The sequence below is a fragment of the Hippopotamus amphibius genome, chromosome 7 (genome assembly GCF_030028045.1).
Source record: "Hippopotamus amphibius kiboko isolate mHipAmp2 chromosome 7, mHipAmp2.hap2, whole genome shotgun sequence".
Taxonomy (NCBI): domain Eukaryota; kingdom Metazoa; phylum Chordata; class Mammalia; order Artiodactyla; family Hippopotamidae; genus Hippopotamus; species Hippopotamus amphibius.
In genome coordinates, this window is record NC_080192.1 from 117863209 (window position 1) to 117883704 (window position 20496).

Below are 20496 nucleotides of genomic sequence, written 5' to 3' on the forward strand. Positions count from 1 at the left end.
CTCACCTCATTGGCAGTCCCTGATCCCCAGAATGAATGCCCCAGATCTTCTCATAACTGAGTCCTTCACATCATTCGGGTTTCCATCAAATGTCTTCTCTTCAGAGAAGTCTCTGACCACCCTATCTGTTGTCTCTCCCCTCACTCTATCCTCATATCCAAAAATGGTTTTCATCTTCGTTGTGGCACTTGACACTATCCAAAATCATAGTTCTGCCTACTGATGGCCTCCTTCAGTAGAATGTAAGCTCTTTAAGAATAAGGATTTCTCTTGCACCCTGTGTTCCTCAGACCCTAGAACAGTACCTGAATATTTGGATATGGAGTAAATATTTGTTGCGTGAATAGATGCAGCCATTGTTGAGTGATAATTAATTGGAATCATAGATCAGAAAATTACATTGTGCTCATTATACAGTGCTTAATGACTGCCCTCTTCTGTTTAGATTTTAATCATTATGTGGCATTTTCTAAAGAAACATGTGAGCCACATAAAGTTATTGAAGTGCCTATTTCTCGTTTCTTGGCAAGTAGCCATTGTTGGCTAATGCATTATCACTGGATTGACTATCTTATTTCATCTGAAAGGAAAAGACTATTACTGAAAAATATCAAGTATAGCAGCCAGAAAGAAATGTTAGAAAATTATCTGAATTCAAAGCAAAGTTGATGTAGTGATTAGGCAGTTGGTGATATATTCGTGACTGTTAAAGATATCCTTGATGCAGATGGCCAAGCCATGAGGGCAGAGCAGATCAGAAGGCATATAAAAATATAGACAAATTTTTTTCCATCTGTGTAGATTTTACCACTCTTAAATTCTGTGTTACTTTAGTAGCGAGAAGCATGGGGCATGTAATGGAAAGAGAATGAATCTAGTACCAGAAACCCTGTATTTGTGTTCTTACTTCCCTCTTACTGAGCGTTGTGACCTGACCATGTTACTCAGTTACTTTAAGTGTACTAATAATCTTCTTCTTCTTCTTACTAATAATCTTCTTCTTCTTCTCCTTCTCCTTCTTCTTCTTTTATGAATAGAATCATAAGACGTCTTTTTTTCCTAATTCTTTATTTATTTATTTTGGCTGTGTCGGGCCTTAGTTGTGGCACATGGGATCTTTAGTTGCAGCATGTGGACTTCTTAGTTGCAGCCTGCAAACTCTTAGTTGTAGGCCTGCATGCGGGATCTAGTTCCCTGATCAGGGATCGAACCTGGGCCCCCTTCATTGGGAGCACAAACTCTTACCCACTGGACCACCAGGGAAGCCCCCTAACAATCTTCTTAACGGGTGGTTAGGAGGATCAAATGAGATAACGTATGTGAACATTCGTTGTAAACTATGAAGTATTAAAACCAATCCTGAAAGATATCTTTTGTCCTTTTACTTCAGAGTTCAATTTTTGTAATAATTTAGTTTCCGTATTTATTAGCGGGAAGAATAACCGTGATAAATAATTGGTCGTGAGTTCCCTGCGGGCAGATGTTTGTTTTATATTCCATTGTACCCAGCACAGAGCTGACAGAGATGCCCAATAAATATTTGTGGGATTAAAGGAGGGGCTATTGAAGATGGTGTCAATTTCCTCTCTGAATAAAGCACAAAAGGAGTTGACTATTGCTGAGTAACTGCTCTTTACACAGAAATACACTATAATCAGTTATCACTGCTTATTTTCTTTAATGTAAAATTTTAAAGCCCATAAACCATTATTATGGCATGGTTAATATACCACCTCTTCAACACGTACCTGAATTTAGATTACCAGATTGGCTGGCCAATTATAGTTTTTTTTTCTCATTTCCAGTAAAATGTTTATGGCTTTTATTTACTAATGGAGAGAAGAGTCTTCCTGTTATATAAGAAGGATAACTTTCTATAGAAAAAGAATGTCAGTGGCCAGTGCACTGAAGAATTATGTTTAAAGAGCTTTGCTAATGATTCTTGTATAATGTAAGGCATTATGTTTTTCTGCACATCATTTTTTTTCTGTCTTAGATATAATACCTCATTCATTTTATAGTTGTCAGAAAATATACTTTAAAAATTTATTTTCCATTGAATTCCCTGGGGACTTTATAAAGAAAAGAATATTGACAGTGAAAAATTTCAGATTATTACATTTTCCATTTAAAATTATAATCTGTATTAGTTTTTTCTTTTTTGCATCTATCATTGATTCTTTTTATATACCCAGGTGCTATACTTGTATTTTTACCGGGACTGGCAGAAATCAAAATGCTTTATGAACAGCTACAGTCTAATTCTCTTTTCAACAACAGACGTAGTAATCGGTAAGTTAAGTTGCTTTCTCTATTCTTAATCATCTGTTGAAGTTATATGTGAAAATGAATAACCAGAAAGATCTCTTGACTGCCATCACCCTCTTTAGACCCTGGTGTCACTCCTCAAGAATATGTTTGTTTATGCCAAAATATATTTGTTTATGGGAATAGACAGAGCAGTTTGTTCCAGGAAGTCAGTCATTTCCATTACATTATATAAAAATGTTTTTCTTCACTTAGCTTAATTCAGCAAAATTGCATGTGCAGTTAACTCCAGAACAACATGGGTTTGAACTGTGCAGATCCACTTATACACGGAGTTTTTTCAGTGGTAGATACTATAGTACTACATGATCTGTGGTTGGTTAAATCCATGGATGCAGAACCACAGATGCAGAGGAACCACATATACAAAGGGCCCACTATAAATTATACGTGGATTTTTGACTGCACAGAGGATTGGCCTCCCTAATCCCCATATTTTTCTAGGATCAACTATAATTTCAGTTGCCAGATACTGGGGATTGGAGAAGCCAGTGTTAATAACAGCAAAAAAATGCTACCATTTTGAGAAAAATTAATTTTCAGCGGCTCCTATTCCAGTAACAAGACACACTGGGTGTGTCTTCATATCTAAGGAGACAGCTGCTTGACAGATGAACACCCCCTAGAAATCTAAGACTGAAGTTTCTCAGCATGCACGACTGTCTCTTTCTCTGGATTTAAAGGTAGGGAAAAAAATGATTCTTTGTTGGTTCATGTGCTCTAGGCTTGTTACTTGTAGAATATCAACTATTTAGTCCTCTTGATTATTTACTACTGAATTACACTCCAGTTTTTCCCAAGTTGATACAAGGTTTTCAGTTCATAGAGCTGAGTAAATATTTTTTAAGGGTCAGAAAGAACTTTCCCATTTAGAAGACCTGGGCCTTGAGGACAGGTTGTGGAGAAGCTGCTGATTTTTGGAGTCATGTTGTTAGTTTTAATGGAAATTCACCATAATAACCCAATTTCAGTGTTTTGTGCTAGAACACTGAATGTGTTTTTATTTTTTTTCAGATGTGTTGTTCACCCACTTCATTCATCTTTATCCAGTGAGGAGCAGCAGGCTGTGTTTGTAAAACCTCCTATGGGTGTAACTAAGATTATAATTTCCACCAACATTGCTGAGACATCCATAACCATCGATGATGTTGTCTATGTCATTGATTCTGGGAAAATGAAAGAAAAGAGGTATAATCTTTTAGTGATGTAAGAGGGGGGCTAAAGAGGCCTCATTTGGAGCAACACAGCTGTTAAAGGCTAGTGCTATTAAGCTACATGGAAAAGTACTTTATGAAAACTCTCTGTAGACATGTGAGTGATTTTGTAGCTAGGATCACGAATCCTATATTCAGACAGAGATGGAAAGTTTAAGTTTTTACCTTAGAAATAATTATTTTTCCTCTTTTTCTCATAAGCTTTACATATGCTTAAATGAAAAAGAATTGGTATAAGAGGTGATGCGTGTGTTAATTACCAAAAGATTGGTAATCATTTCACAGTGTATATGTATATCAAAATATCACACTGTACACCTTAAATATATATAATTTTTATTTGTCAAAAATAAATGAAAAAGAATTTTTTTAAAATTTGAATAAAGGAACTGTATATAATATATAGTAAAGAAACCATTTAAATTAGTACTATGTGCTCCTACTAGGGACTGAACTATCCCAAAACACGCAGGACACAAGTATCTCTTTTTTACCTTTTCTTTTATTTTATAGATATGATGCCAGCAAAGGGATGGAAAGTTTAGAGGATACTTTTGTCTCTCAAGCCAATGCCCTGCAAAGAAAAGGTCGAGCAGGTCGTGTTGCGTCTGGGGTCTGCTTCCATTTATTCACCAGCCATCACTTCAATTACCAGCTTCTAAAGCAGCAGCTACCAGAAATACAAAGAGTGCCATTGGAACAGCTCTGTCTAAGGTACACCTTGATCCTTGTGTTCTGCTTCCAGAAGGTCCCAACATTTCTTACCCTAAGTTCCATGTTTCCTTTTTCTTAGTAGGAGATGTTTTGCTAAGAGTGGACTTGGATGAACTCATTCATTTGCAAAGAAAGAGCTCTTCAGTGTTGCCTTTACCATTCCTTTTAACTTTCTACACATAAAGATCTCTTGCATTGCAGAGGGTGGACCTAAAATAGAGCTTAAGAATGCATTTATAAGTCAGGAAAATAACTTATCCTGAAATTTCTGCTAGGGCAACACCAATGTTAAATAATGAGCGGGCAAAATTTACACCTTCATTATCAGTTAGAACAGAGTGAACAAAAGCAACTTGAAAACACCATTATTTATTTGATGAACAAATAGGAACATATATCATAAAATAGGACTTAATGAATGAATGATTAAACTCAATGTTATTGAAGCTGGGGAAGCTTTGGTCCAGCCTTTCTGAAAATTTGCATAGCGTTATATAAGAACTCTAAAGCTATCCATGCCCTTGGACCAAGTCATAATATTTTGAGGGAGTACGCTCATAAAATTTTAACCCAAAGGGAAAAAAGTTACTTATACAAAGATGTTATAGCTCTTGTTTTATCCAGTAGGCATATTTTGAGAGCCTTCCATTACATTAGTAAAAATGTAAAGGAATTATAGGTAAAATAAATAAACTTTATTAGATTTTGCCTAAATTCATGATTTAAAACAGCTTTTCAAGAGCTGTCACAAGGCAGGACACAATGCAGATTAATTTTGTAAACAATTACTCTGCAGTTTTAAATGTGGGAAAGAGTAGGTGGATCATTTGAATTTTATTTCATGATTTGAACCCACTGTTATAGAAAGAAGCATTTTGGAAGTTTATAGAGAGACTTTTATTCTGAATTTCAGTAAATTTCAGAATCTGAAAGTGTTTCTGCAGTTTATTGCTAGGAGAAGTAGAAGACATGAGATGTTTTAAAATTTTATTTAAACTAGCATCATTTGGTTTATGAAAGCATATATTTGGGAACTTATAAATTATTTTCATTCACAGAAGAAGCTTACTTCTTTGTATCATCCCACTAGAAATAAAATTGACAAGTTGTTGTTTTTGTTTTCTTTTTTCAGAATTAAAATTTTAGAGATGTTTAACACCCATCATCTCCAATCCGTGTTCTCTCGGCTCATTGAACCCCCACATGCTGATTCTCTCCGCGCCTCAAAAATACGATTACGAGACTTGGGAGCATTAACTCCAGATGAAAAACTGACGCCTCTAGGGTATCACTTGGCCTCTCTGCCCGTAGATGTGAGAATTGGCAAACTAATGCTGTTTGGGTCTATCTTCCGCTGTTTGGATCCTGCTCTCACCATTGCTGCCAGCTTAGCTTTTAAGTCTCCTTTTGTAAGTAAACAGCATTCATCTGAACTGGGGTCTATAAGTCTCTAAGGGGACCGTGGGGGCTTCAGGGTTATGGGAACCCCTGTAAAAATTTTCTTGTGAGTATATTATATGTGAATCTTTCAGGGCACAATGTGTATAACTTTTATAGGATCCTCAAAGAAGTCCTTGCCCCAAATAAAGATTAAGAACTAGAGATCCAGCTTATTTAAATCATCTAAATGTGCTTTTTATGTATCTGCCTTACTTGCTCATTATAGAAAAATCAGAAAAGCAAGCAAGCAAAAAGTGCCCCTGCATGATTTTAAAAACGATAAATACATTGGACTACTTTTTTTAAACAGCTTTATTGAAATATAATTCACCCTTTTAAAGTGTACAGTAGTTTTTAGTATTGTGCAGTCATCACCCTAGTCAGTTTTAGAACATTTTTATCACTTCATAAAAACACCTCGTAGCTGTCACTCTCCTATTTTCCTCCAACCCTCCCATTTACTCCATCCCTAGGCAACCACCAGTCTACTTTCTGTCCTCATAGATTTGCCTCTTCTGGACATTTCATATTAATGAAACAATATAATAGTGTTTGGGGTTTTATTTATTTATTTATTTACTGGCTGCATTGGGTCTTCGTTGTGGCATGCAGGACCTTTTGTTGCGGCGTGCAGGCTCTTTGCTACAGCACGTGGGCTTCTCTCTAGTTGTGGTGCAGTCTTCTCTAGTTGTGGTGTGCAGGTTTTCTCTTCTCTAGTTGTGGCACGGAGGTTTCAGAGTGTGTGGGCTCTCTAGTTGAGGCACATGGGCTCAGTAGTTGTGGTGCGCAGGATTAGTTGCCCCACGGCATATGGGACCTTAGTTCCCTGACCAGGGATTAAACCCGCATCCCCTGCATTGCAGGACGGATTCTTTACCCGTGGACCACCAGGGAAATCCCTAATATATAGTGTTTTGTGATTGGCTTCTTCACGTAACATAATGCTTTTAAGATTCATCTATGTTATAGCATGTATCAGTACTTCATTCCTTTTATGGCCAAATAATATTCCTTTGTATGGGTATACCACATTTCATTTATCCATTCAGCACTTGAAGGACATTTGGGATTGTTTGCACCTTTGACTATACACATTCATGTACAAGTTTTTATGTGAACACATGTTTTCATTTGTCTTGGGTGTATACCTAGGAGTGAAATTATTGGGTCAAATACTAACTCTTTGACTTTTTGAGGAATTTCCAGACTCTTCCAGACTAGCTGCATTTTACATTCCAGCAGCATTTTATCAGGATTATAATTTCTCCACACCCTTACTAACACTAGTTATTATCTGACTTTTTTATTATAACTGTCCCAGGTGGTGTGAATTTGTGGTTTTTGATCCGTATTTCTCTATGGCTAATGACGTTAAACAGCTGTTCATTTTCTTATTGTCCATTTGTATATCTGTCAAGAAATGTCTATTCAGATAGTTTGCCTAATTTTTAATTGGGTTATTTGTCCTTTTATTATTGAGTTGTAAGAGTTCTTTATATATTCTGGATATAAGTTCCTTAACAGACACATGATTTGCAAATATATTCTCCTATACTATGGGTTGCCTTTTTCACTTTCTTGACCTATTCTTTGAAATACTGAAGTGTTTATTTTTATGAATTTCAATTTATCTGGCTTTTTGTTGCTTGAGCTTTTGTTGATGTCATGGTTAAGAATCCATTGCCAAATCCAGAGTCATAAAAATTTATCCCTGTGTTTTTTCCTAAAAGTTCTATTCCTTACGCCAGTTTACACTGTCTTGATTCAAAATACAAAACTGTAGTTTTGTAGTAAGTTTTGAAATCAAGAAGTGTGAGTCCTCAACCTTTTTTCTTCGTTAATGTCTTGAGGATTTTTACATTCATATTCATAAGAGATACTGGTCTGTAGTATTCTTTTCTTGTGATATCTTTATCTGGCTTTGGTATCAGAGTAATGACCTCATAATGATTTGGGAAGTGTTCCCTCCTCTATTTTTTTGAAGACTTTGTGAGGAATTAATATTAATTCTTCTTTCAATGCTTGGTAGAATTCAGCAGTGAAGCCACTTGGGCTTTTCTTTGTGGGTAATTTTTTTTTTATAATTAATTCAGCCTCTTCATTTGTTACAATTCTATTCAAATTATCTGGGGTTTTTTTGAGTCAGTTTTGATCGTTTGCATTTTTCTAGGAATCTGTCTATTTCATGTAAATTACCTAATTTATTAACATACAAACATTCGTAGTGTTTTATAGTCCTTTTTATTTCTGAGAGTTTGGTAGTAATGTCCCCTTTCCTATCTGACTTTAGTAATTTGAGCCTTCTCTCTTTTTTTCTTGATCAGTTTAGCTGAAGGTTTGTCAATTTTGTTGATCTTTTCAGAGAACCAGCTTTTAGTTTTGTTGATTTTCCCTACTGTTTTTCTGTTCTCTATTTTGTTAATTTCTGTTATTTCCTTCCGTTTGTTTCAGTTTTAGTTTGTTATTCATTTTCCAGTGTCTTAAGGTGGAAGTTTAGGTTATTGATTTGAGATCTTTCTTCTTTTTTAGTATAGACATATACAGCTATACATTTTCTTCTATGGACTGCTTTAGCTGCATCCTATAAGTTTTGGGTACGTTGTGTCATTTTCATTCATTTCGAGTATTTTCTGATTTCCCGTTCTAGTTCTTCTATGACTCATTTGTTATTTAGGCATGTGTTGTTTAATGTCCACATATCTATGAGTTTCCCAGTTTTTTCCTGTTATTGACTTCTAATTTCATTCTGTTGTGGTCAGAGAACATACTTTGTATTATTTTAGTCCCTGAACACACATTAAGCTTTGTTTTATGGCTAAGCATATCCTCTATCCTGGAAAGTATTCTGTGTAGACTTGAGAATGAATATTCAGCTGTTGTGGGTAGAGTGTCACTCTGCCTTTATTTTCACCTTGGCTTAGCTCAGATAGGGGAATAGATAGATGTAATAATTTTCTTCAGTTTTAGTGTTATACTTCATGGAATTGTAAACTCATAGATCTGCCAAGAGATCTTAGTTCAGCCCCCTCATTTAACAATAGGTGACAAAACCAAGGGCTAGACTAGGTGACGTAGCTTGCTCATAGACATACAGTCAGTATTGCTGTGAACAAGACCTCCATTGCCTACTTCTCAAATCATCTAAATAACCTCTCACTGGCTGTATTCTTTTATTGGAGTACAGAAACTGTTCATTAGAAATATTGTTGTCATTCTTAGCCAAAACTGAACACCTGTCCTTTGCTGGGTTCTACAAACTTAATATTAATTTCCAAATGCAATCCTTTCCCACTAGCCTTCCTAAAAAGGAAGAAATTTTATTTTCAAGTAGAAAATAAAATTTTATTATTGTTGTGTTAGCTATAAAGGTGTCTAAATATACAAAAATTAGAATCACCACAGTTGGTTTAGAATGATTTTCAGTGTGATACAACTAGGGCCTCAGTGTAGCTTGCTCTTGCTGGTGTCTTTAGTACATGTGTATGTTGCAGCGGGAAAAGGCAATGAAAATTAAGTTCTCAGCTAATTTTACTAATTCGCAGGGAAAAGGAGGACCTGTAAACATTATTTTTAAAAGGAAAAAAACATGAATTATGGGTATAGAAATAGGGGAGACTTAAGTGTAAAAGATGAATAAGAATCTGTAAAATAAAGATACGACAGAGTTAACAGAATCTTAGATTTTAGATATAGTTTTTAGAATGAGTGGCTCCTTGATGACGTCTTGCCAGTAGGAAGTAAAAGACCCAGTAGAGGTTATTTCAGTTGGGCAGATGGACCCACAAGGACAAATAGGACTGTCAGCTTGGCACTAAACCACCATAATTACTTTTAACCAGCTACCCGCTGTGTACTCTGTTCCACACAAAACACTTCCCGAGGCACCTGGCTTCAGCAGTAGGAAAGTTGCATTTGAAACCTTGGATAAAATGTGTCCTTCAAACTTGGTTTTCCACATTTAGGTGTCTCCCTGGGACAAAAAAGAGGAAGCTAACCAGAAAAAGCTAGAATTTGCATTTGCAAACAGTGATTATCTGGCCCTTCTACGAGCATATAAGGTAAGTATACACCCTAATAGCTGAGGTTTATTATCAGAGTTGGCAGTAAAAACAGAGTAACATTTTGATTTTGTCTAAAATTTAGGGATGGCAGCTAAGTACAAAAGAAGGTATGCGTGCAAGTTACAATTACTGCAGACAAAACTTCTTGTCAGGAAGAGTTCTTCAGGTGAGTTGTTTCTGTGGAAATTTGTTTTCATTCATTTTCTATTGTAGTAGCGCACCAGAGGGTGTTGCAACTTTATCTTGCTTGTCCTGCCTTGACATTGAAAATGTTATTTTTGGAATATGCTTGCCTTTACCAGCTGTGTAAAACAGTCTGCTGAACTATGACATCAGGCCTTCTGTGCTGAACCTTTCAGCTGACCCGTTTTTCCTCTTTTCAGTAATTTGTATTTACTTGCGCGGAGGTTAGGAGGCTATAGGCACTCTGAAGATTACTGCTTACTGGAAGTCAGTGTTTTCAGTAATTGCACCAAACATTCTTCACCTGGATCCATAACCCCCTGCAAAGTCATACCCATATACATATACACATTATTCTGGAGAAAGGGATCACAGCTTTCATCAGATTCTCAAAGTGGTCTGTGACCATCACCAAACCCCTTACCCTCTCCCTAAAACCAAAGAACAAATACTGAACCAGATTTTCTTTCTTAGTTCTTCTTCTGACCATCAGAGGCTACTACGTCAATAATGAGTACACAAGAAAGAGGAAGGTTTATTATCTTCTGTGTAATAATAGGGCTCTGTCTTCTGTTGTGAAAGTATTTTAGTCCCCCTTCCAAGGTGGCATGAAAAGCCAGAATAACAGTGCATAGCTTTACAGAGCATCTATTTTTACTCAAAGATTTTGAGTCTGGGGAAGGGGAAGAATTTTATTTCCATATTAGATGATGTCTTGGAATAGAACACAAAATTAATGTTTGTAGAACTTACCACTACCTGACAGCTAGTTATCTCTCTACCCCAAAAGCTCCACCAGAGCAGAGATTTTATCTGTTTTGTTCAATACTGTATCCCCAGTGCCTGGAACAGCATTTAGCACATAGTTAATGCTCAGTCAAACTCATTGAATGCATGAATGAATGAACTTGGTTATTTAAAATGAAGTAAGAGACCTCAAAACCATCCCAGTATTTGCTTTCATTCTTCTCTGCCTTTAGGTGTACTACAGTGAGACATTTTGAGAAAACAAAGGCTCTGGCTTTATTCGAAGTACAACAAAAGCAATGATTTTCAGTCTTGGCTACACATTAGATTCACCTGAGGAAGCTTAAAAAAAAAGTGAAAATGCCCAAGTTCCACCCCAGGCCAATTACATCTGGATCTCTAGGAGTGGACCCTGAGCATCTGTTTATTTTCCTGGTTGTTGAGTACACGAGGTGATTCTGATATGCTGCCAGGGTTGAAAACCACTGGTCTAAAGGGTATTTTATATGTAAGGTGCAGTAATAAATATTTCCTTGAGTCATTAAGATTTTTAAGTGTAAAATAATTTCTTTTAAATTACACTTTTTACTAAATTTTTTTAATATATATATAGACCTTGCTGTGATCTGTGAGGACCATCAGTTACCTCTTTTCATTAAACTCCAGCTTAGATTGTATTATAAAATTAGTTTAAGATATCAGTGAAAACCTTGTCATGAAATAGAACTCTGGTATATTTAACTCCTTGTTATATTTTGCCATGTTATCCATCTGTACTTGAGACATTCCAAGAAAATACTTAAGTTGTCATCAGAGACAGGGTAGCATTGCTTAGTCTTCGATTCCCTCGTCATTATCTGCTTCTCTGTTTGATATACAGCATATATTTGAACAGAAGCCAGAAAGAGGTTTGCACTTTTTGTTCTCACACTTGTGCTCAGCTACAGAAAGGCGTTTCTATAGCTAAACCACTCAGTAGTGTTCCTATTTGTAGAGAAAAATGTGAGCCAGCAAGTCCATAAGGTAAGAGAAAGAGGGAAGGTTCTAAGGTGGGTGTTCTTCATCCATTGAGAGAACACTAACCACTCTAGGCTCGGGTAAGGTGCTAAGAGGACCTGAGCAGAAAGGAAGTAGGAAGAACTAGACAGTGTCACAGCACCTTGAGCTGGGGTTCCAAACAAAGTAAACTACATTTTTGGCTGTCCTAAGAATTGCCAGGGAAGTCAGACCTACCCAAATCCAATTAATGGGTTTTGGGTTTTGTTTTGTTTTTTTAATGTAATCTAGAATTAAATGATCTTTGGGTTTTCTGAAACTTGTGAATTTCTGTGTAACGGTTTTACACTGTCTGCTGGTTTGTATAAGTGAAAACTGCCCTTTTGGGAATGAACAGACCAGATAATCTTCATACCTATTTGGTAAACCCACGTGAGTCATTACTATCCACTGAAGTAATTTGTTTTTATAGTCATTCTTGCCTTTGATATGTTGATGACCCTGCTTAAAGATTTTTTCTATTTCTTTCAGGAAATGGCCAGCCTCAAACGACAGTTCACTGAACTGTTATCGGACATAGGCTTTGTAAAAGAGGGACTCAGAGCAAGGGAAATTGAGAAAAGGGCCCAAGGAGGAGGAGATGGTATCTTGGATGCCACAGGAGAAGAGGTAAAGAATGTGTAGTTAGTTGTTTTTTCTTTAATGATCACACTTAGAGTCTGTTACCTCAGGAACACTTGCAGCCCTACGAGCAGTGGGTTAGTGGCATTCTTGATTTTCTTTCCACAAATGTCAGCTAACACTCATAAAAACAAGTTTATCTGTTAATTGCTTCTCTTTTTGTTTTTGCTTTCACAGTGGTTCTTGCTAAGTCCATCAGAGGTAGAATGGACTTTCCAATAATGTCTTCTTAATCAGCTCAGCGTTTTTCAAACCAAGGATAGTTTTGTATCTAATAACTATAGGAAGAACAGTTCAAGATGAACCTGGTACTACTCTGTTCTGAGTGCAGTTAGTACTTTTTGGAAATTGTGAACATCTCATGAACCAGAATCTTTCTTTCCACTGATCCTTAGGCACACTGGCTTTTTAACTGCTTTGCAGAGCACTAGAAAGTAATCAGGGCTTCTTGGAATGGGTCCTGTGTGGATGTGGTCCAGTAGATTTATTTTTTACTTAGAAATAATTTTTCTAGCAAAGTGATCGAAATTAGATGCTTTTAAGATACAATTCAAAAGAAATATAATAATAAATTCCAGGGCACAGACAGAAATAGCCACATTACTTTTAAGATTAATGCTGTATTTCTCTCATAGGCAAACTCAAATGCTGAGAACCCCAAGTTGATATCAGCAATGCTGTGTGCTGCTCTGTATCCAAATGTAGTGCAGGTAAGGAAACATTTTTCCTGGGTCCTCCTACTTCTTGTTTGATTTGTAGCCAAAGGATTAATCATCTTAAAGATATATACCACCTTTAAAAGGCTGTGTGTGTATATTTCTAGTCCTTCAATTCCCCAAATGTGTTTAGATACATCATTTAAGAACACATTTATTATATAAAATAAGTGGACTTTTTAATCTTTGACGTGACATTCCAGAAATTAAAATGGACATAAATGTCACTATCAGCCAGTCTGTGCATAACTGACCTGTGTTAGGTGGAAATTTGATTCTATCACAGTTTCCATTATGGCCTCTACTCTGGACTAAAATTAGATAAGAACAAAATCAAACAGGTCAGTGTTTTGCCATGGGGCCAGCCTGTGAGTCCCCCTCTTCTGGAAAACCTACCTGAATGTACTGTTGGACTTTTACCTGAGGTTTGATTATCTAGTCCTTGTCAGACTTAGTATGTGAATTTGTGAGAGTACTAAAGCATTTCTCATTTAACTTTTTGTTAAATGCACAGTGACATCTGCTGATTCATTTGTGGCTTATTTTTGCTTAGTGCTTGCATGCTTTTCAAACCATTTGAAATTACCTGAAAAAATCATTTGGAGAAAAGCTATGGAGACAATTAAAAAATCAGGGGTGGGGGTGATGAACAGGCAGAGCACAGAAGATTTTTAGGGCAGTAAAAATAGTCTGCATGATACCATGATGATATACATGTCACACTTATCCAGACCCATTGAAAGTACAACAAAAGAGGACCCTAATGTAAACTACAGACTTTGGGTGATATCTGACAATTTTTTAATGAAAACTCCTACTCCTGTTAAGAATATAAATTGATATACCCTTTCTAGATAGCAGTTTCATTTCTAAGGATTTAGTATTACAAAATAATTGCATATATGCATAAAGATAGAGCTAGGAAAATGTAATTATAAATAGCACTAAAATGAATGATCTAAAATTCCAGTAACAGGGAATTTATTGGTTAAATTATCATATATCATTATAGTGAAGTGCTATACAGGCACTGAGAATTAGGTTTTAGGAAAATATAGAAAATGATCCTATATTAGTTTCAATACATATATATTTTATATTATGTTTGTTTCCATTTCTATATATAAATATGAATCTAACAGAAAACTAAAATATTTGTCAAATATATTAATGTTAGTTATTTCTTAATCATGAGATTACAGTTTTTCTATTATAGATTATTACAAGATATTGAATATTGTTCCCTATGTTATATAATACTGATGTGATTTTCTACAGTAAATATGGAGGTATGTGTATACACATAAAAAAGAAAGAAAGAAAAGCTTAAGTGAAACAATCTGTTCATAGAATTTTTTTCACTGTTTTGAAAAATTCTTTTGGAAATATTGGATTAGAATTGGAATTGTCAGCAGATTCCTGGTCCAGTGTTGCTAGCTAGACCTCTTTCCCTGGTAATCAGGGCAGACATGAAACATCAATGTGGTTTCTCCCCCATGTGGTTGGTGTGTGATACAGTCATCCAGAACTACTGCATTTATATCCACACTTCTTCCTGGTTAAAAAAGAAAAAGAAAGCATTCTTATACTGCTTCCGAAAGGAAACTAAGAGAGAGGGAAGCAGCAGCAAAGGCATTCAAACAAGACTGGTTTTGTGTGAAGGGATACATCCTACAATGGAAATACGTATTATATATCTATTTTTTTTATAAATACCTGTTTAGGTGAAAAGCCCAGAAGGGAAATTTCAGAAGACCAGTACAGGAGCTGTCAGAATGCAACCGAAATCAGATGAGTTGAAGTTTGTCACCAAGAACGATGGATACGTACACATTCACCCTTCATCAGTGAACTATCAGGTCAGGACAGCTGGGTGTACTTGCAGTCAGTTCCACATCCACAGATTGAACCAACGTGGATCGTGTCATACTATAGTATTTACTATTGAAAAAATCCGAGTATAAGTGGGTGGACCTACGCAGTTCAAAGCCTTGTTGCTCAAGGGTCAAGTGTATTTACGTGTGCCAGGTCCTGGCATGAGAAGCAGCCCCTTCGATTCAGCCAAACCTTGTCCTATCACTCGCTGTCTTTAGCAGCAGCACTGGCTTGGAGAAGGTTGAATAAGCACAAACATACTGGAAATTGAACTGTTAAGCCTTCTTTCAGATATAAAATCGTTTCTTTGTGATGGTGATTTAAGAGGTCATGATGTTATCTTGTTACTCCATCCGTGGCTTAAAAAGGTCATGACCTATACTTGCTGATCCAACTTCCTCATCTTTCATTCTTCCTTCAGCCTATTGCTGGGAAGCTTCCGTTCCCATCACTCCGTTAAATTCATCAACAGTCATGAATAACCTCCTAGTTGTCAAATCTAGGGAACAAATTCCCTGGTTCTCATCATCCTTGACTCATGTAGTATTTGACACTGCTGACTTCCCTACTCTTGACACTATCTTTGATATTTTCTGCTTCTGAAATATCACTTTCTTCTCTCTGATCATCCCCCTCTATCTCCTTTACTAGATTCTCTTCCCTTGCTCTGAAATCATGGTTCTAGCCTTGTCCTTATTTTCTTACTATAGTGGACATAATTTTCCTGAACCACCAGAGCACAACATCATGGTTCTAACTGCCACCTGTGTGTGCTGACATAGACCCCAAATCTCTCTCTCGTCCTGGGCTTTTTTCTGAGCTGTCTTGCTAGAAATCACCATCTGGATGCCTCCTAGCCACCTCAGACTCAAAAGGTGAAAAAAATCAAACTCATTATCTCCAAATTCACTCTTTGTGTTCCCTGTCTTGGTGAAATGGCACATCCAAATCAGAAGCTTGGAGTCAAATGGACCCTGGAGTCATACCCCTCCTTTTCTTCTTAGATGCCAATCTAAGTGGTCACCAGGTCCCAACAATTCCACCTTTTTGACATGTTTCAGATTTGCCTGCTTCTTTTGTCCCTGCTGCCATTTCCTCAGTTCAAACCCCAAACATCTGTCTCTTGCCTGAAGAACTAATCTTACTTCTGGTTTCTCTCTCCAACTTTTTATACTACTGCTGCCAGAATCATCTTTACAAAACACACATTTAATCATGTCATACCCTTGCTTAAAACTTCGTATAAGGAGTCTACTGTTAACTCTCCTATGACCCTTCACCTCTAGCCCCTTCTTAGACCATGTCTGACCCGCCCCCAACTCCCTCCTGTCATTCTTTATGCTCCAGCAATACCAGACTACCAACAGTGTCCCCCAGTGCCATGACACACTGTTCTCTATGCCTGGAATAGCATTCTTATTCTCCAGCAGGCTCCTCTGTATCCTTCAAGTTTCCATTAAATATCCCTTTGCCAGTGTCCTTCTCCAAGTTGCTCCTTGCTTCTGTTCCATCACTGTATAGTGTGCATCTTTCCACTGTTACATTACTTGATGGTTTATGGTATGTCTCATTCATGGACTTGTGAACTTCCTGAAGACAGGGATTGAATTTTATTCATTTCTGTGTTCTCGACATCTAACATGGTGCCTAGGCAGCATGGCTGAAAGCAGATGCTCAATAAAGCTTCATCTCGATAAAGAAACGGAGGAAAGGAGAATGGAGGAAGAGAGTTTGTAGTGTTAGGGCTGGTCAACCCCTGAAACTACTGAGTAAAGTGTCAGCAAAGCATGAAAAAAGTCTCCTTAAGCTCAGAAGAATTTGAGGACCAGGAGGTCATCTTACCCTCTCTGCTACATGTGTACTTGGGAACCAGGGGCCCAAGTTACTTCCTCTCCTGCATTTACTGTGGCATTTCTGCAGTGAATCCAAGACATTCATGCATCCACTCAGTATCTGTTAGCACCTCCTCTGTGCCAGGCACTGTTGTAGGCCATGGAGGACAACGGATGAGCTAGGGAGACAAGGTCTCTGCCTTCAGGGAGCTTACGTCCTAGTGGGGAAGACAGGCAAGAAATAAGTAAACAAATAATCTCAGATTAGTGACAAATGTTATGAAGAAAAATAAAACTGTAAGAGATTGAGAGTGACAGGAGGAGCTTTTTTTTTAAAGTATAAGTTGATTTACAATATTATGTTAGTTGCAGGTGTATAACTTCAGGTTCATTTACATTATGGGTTATTACAAGATATTGAATATAGTTCCCTGTGCTATACAGTAAATCCTTGTTGTTTATCTTTTATATACAGTGATGAGTATCTATTAATCCCATGCATCTAATTTATCCCCACCCCCCAAGAGGGCTACTTACATAGAGTGATCAGGGAGGAACTCTGAGGAGAAAACAATTGAGCATATCCTAAATGAAGTAAAGGGCAAGTCATGCAGATACCTAAAGAGGAAAAAAAACTGACGATGCAAAAGAGCAAGTACCTGGGAAGCCATTGCGGTGGTCTTTGTGAGATGATGGTTTGTACAAGGTGGTAGCTGTAGAAGTGGTGAGAATATGTCAGTTCATCATGTATTTTGAAAATAGAGCTGACAGGACTTAGTGATGACATAGATGGAGTGAGGGGGAGAGAGCAGTCAAGGATGGCTCCTAAATGTGGGGCTTGAGCACTGGGGGAAGGGGAGTATCACTTTCTGAGATAGTGAGGACTACAAAGAGGGGGAAATCGAGAATTCGTTTTGAACTCAAGAAGTCTGAGATGCTTGTTAGATGCCTGAGTGCATCAGGTAGGCAGTTGCACATACAAGGCTAGAGCTCAGGGGAAGGTACAAGCTGAAGATAGTTTGGGGAGTCATTGGACAGGTGATGATTAAATCCCCGGGACTAGTGGAGTTCCCCTTATGTTGCCAGTGACATGACTGTCATATATTCCAGGTCAGACACTTTGACAGCCCCTACCTGGTGTACCACGAGAAGATCAAAACTAGTCGGGTGTTCATCCGAGACTGCAGCATGGTGTCTGTGTACCCACTGGTCTTATTTGGAGGAGGCCAAGTGAACGTGCAGCTCCAAAGGGGAGAGTTCATTGTCTCCTTGGATGATGGTTGGATCCGTTTTGCAGCTGCTTCCCATCAGGTAAGGGATAATGAGTCTGTCCCGTGAGACTCAGACCATGAGGGGCTCTGATACTATGAAGTATATGTAGGGCATTCCTTCAGGGAACAGGGACAACAGAGCTGAGTAGGAGTGAACGATGGGTCTGCATGGGGACGCTAAGCAAGACTGAGGCTGAAGTGAGGCCAGGGGTGGAGCCATAGTAAGAGCTGGAGAAGCACTCTGGGCGGGGAAGCCCAGGACAGTTGGTGTGAAAGGCTTAGAACAGAAGCTGTGTGTGAGGTATTGGAGCTTCCTAATTGTTGTACAAATATAGGTTCAAAGAAAATAAGAAAACATAGTGGAGCAGAAATAAGTAAAAATCACTGATTCCACAACCACCATTAAAAAAAATAAAGATAATGGGTCTCAATGTTTTGATTCTCAGGTCTCAATTATTAACTCTGTGGAGTCTCTAGAAAACATTTAAGGGGGAGTATATTTAAGAAATAAAAAAATTTAACATTTATATCTGTTAGAAATCTTCTGTTGCAGGAGACAGAAACACCAACACAAACATTACAGTTAAATACACCAATAAATTCCCTGTAAAGTCTAAAGCAGCACAGTCCAGAGGAATATATGTACCACATACATAATTTTTCTAGTAGCCACATAACAAAAAAGTAAATAGGTGAATTTTAATATAAAACACCTAAAAAGTTTTAATTTTAACATGTAATCAATATAAAAAATTGAGAGTTTTATATTTTTTCATACTAAGTCGTCAAAATCTGGTGTAAATTTTAGACTCACAGTATATCTCGATTTGGACCAGGCACATTTCATGTGGTCATGAGATTAGCCACATGGGACAGTACAGGTCAGGAGGGCCAGGCAGGGTTGGTTTGATTCAGCTGCTTTTAATAAAAGCCCGGCTAGCCCTGTGGTAGCTCCTGCCTCACATCCATGCAGCATATACTGTCCAAAAGGGGAGACGGAGCACTTCTTTTCCAAAAGTTCCATCACACCTCCTCTCCTAAATCAATTCCTGTGTAGTGAAGAATGTCATGGACTCTATAAAGCCCAAATCACCTGAACCATTCACTCTGGCAGGGCACGTGGCAGAAGCCCGTTTGATTTAGATCAGAGTCTACACTGCAGGGTTGCCAAACGGTGGAGGAGGAGCCAAACAGATGTTAGCCAGACTTCCGCAGTGGCACCACAGCACCACAAGCAAAATGCCATAAAATACATGGTGCTATCTCCCACCCCCCATCCCCACCAACAACAGCATAAAGATTCCAAAGTTAGAGATTTTGGGGTTGAATATCTGCCATTTTTAATTCTCCATTTTCCTGCTTCTCCTCTCGGAGCAAACTGTAAAAGCTGACCAAGCTTTAATGTGGAAAACACTACGTAAAAGCCATATTTCCGGATATAAATCTTTTCTTTAAATGAGATGTGACAGAGGACTCCACTTTTTTATAATGGACCCCACTTAGTATATTACAGAGCGTACATTGAGTGTATGTTCCTCTAAGTGCACCAAGAAATTTTAGAAGCACTTTTAGAAAAAAATGTGTTCAGTTCCCCTACTATGGAATTAACATTAATAGCAGAAATCTAGAATAACAATAATCATAACTGGAGAATTTCCTTTAATAACCTTTCCTCCCCTGTTGGTCCAAGCACTGCTTACACTGCAACTTTCATTTTAGGTGGCTGAATTAGTAAAGGAACTTCGTTGTGAACTTGACCAGCTCCTCCAGGATAAGATAAAAAACCCAAGCATAGATCTGTGTACCTGTCCTCGAGGGTCACGGATCATCAGCCTGATTGTGAAACTTGTCACCACACAGTAAAGACCAGTCTTGGGAGAGTGCTTGCTACTCACCTGCTTGCTCAGCTGGGAAATGACGGCAGCACCTCTACCTCGAGCTGCAGCTCCGTGATGGGGCTGCCCTGGTGAAGGAGCCCGGGGCAGTCACTGCCAAGTCAGCTGAGGTGACGCACACCTTTAGGGAAATTTTCCAGACTAAGTATTTCTAACCAAGCAGTGGGCACTCCCAGCACAATTTGGAGTGTTGACGTGAGACAGTTCAAAAACCAGCTTGCCTGTGTTTTTCTCTGACTGCCCTGGAATGAATGAAATTCATCTGATAAAAGTGAATGTTTAATACAATTCCATTTTAATCTACGTATTGTTTTTCTCCTGCCTTTTACTGGGGTGATGAGATAAGGGGCATGAGGAGAAACACCAGTGTTTTTTTTTTTCTGTTATTAAAGGCTCAACTGAGAGAAGTCAGAACAGAGAAGGAAAAAAAATCATGTGAGAAGAAAAACTAAAATTTCATTTTTGGCTTATAGGCCATTACATAAACTTAATTTGTGAGGGATTTTTATTTTTACTCATTAAAGTTCAGCTTAAAAAAACAAA

General features: G+C 37.7%; 1 protein-coding gene across 12 annotated transcripts in view; it reads left to right on the forward strand.

Annotated features, from left to right (window-relative positions):
• The window catches only part of DHX57 (DExH-box helicase 57), a 58067-nt gene extending 37571 nt beyond the window's left edge, over positions 1-20496 (forward strand). For 11 of the 12 annotated variants that reach the window (XM_057741151.1, XM_057741154.1, XM_057741156.1 and 8 more), the window contains 11 exons: positions 2196-2292; positions 3343-3516; positions 4056-4256; positions 5389-5665; positions 9659-9754; positions 9840-9923; positions 12215-12352; positions 13000-13074; positions 14805-14939; positions 17898-18098; positions 19778-20496. In XM_057741151.1, the coding sequence (XP_057597134.1) occupies positions 2196-2292; positions 3343-3516; positions 4056-4256; positions 5389-5665; positions 9659-9754; positions 9840-9923; positions 12215-12352; positions 13000-13074; positions 14805-14939; positions 17898-18098; positions 19778-19921 (1622 nt within the window). In that variant the 3' untranslated portion in view covers positions 19922-20496. Of the gene's footprint in view, positions 1-2195; positions 2293-3342; positions 3517-4055; positions 4257-5388; positions 5666-9658; positions 9755-9839; positions 9924-10920; positions 11127-12214; positions 12353-12999; positions 13075-14804; positions 14940-17897; positions 18099-19777 lie in introns of those variants that run through there. The other variant, XM_057741158.1, reaches the window with a different exon arrangement.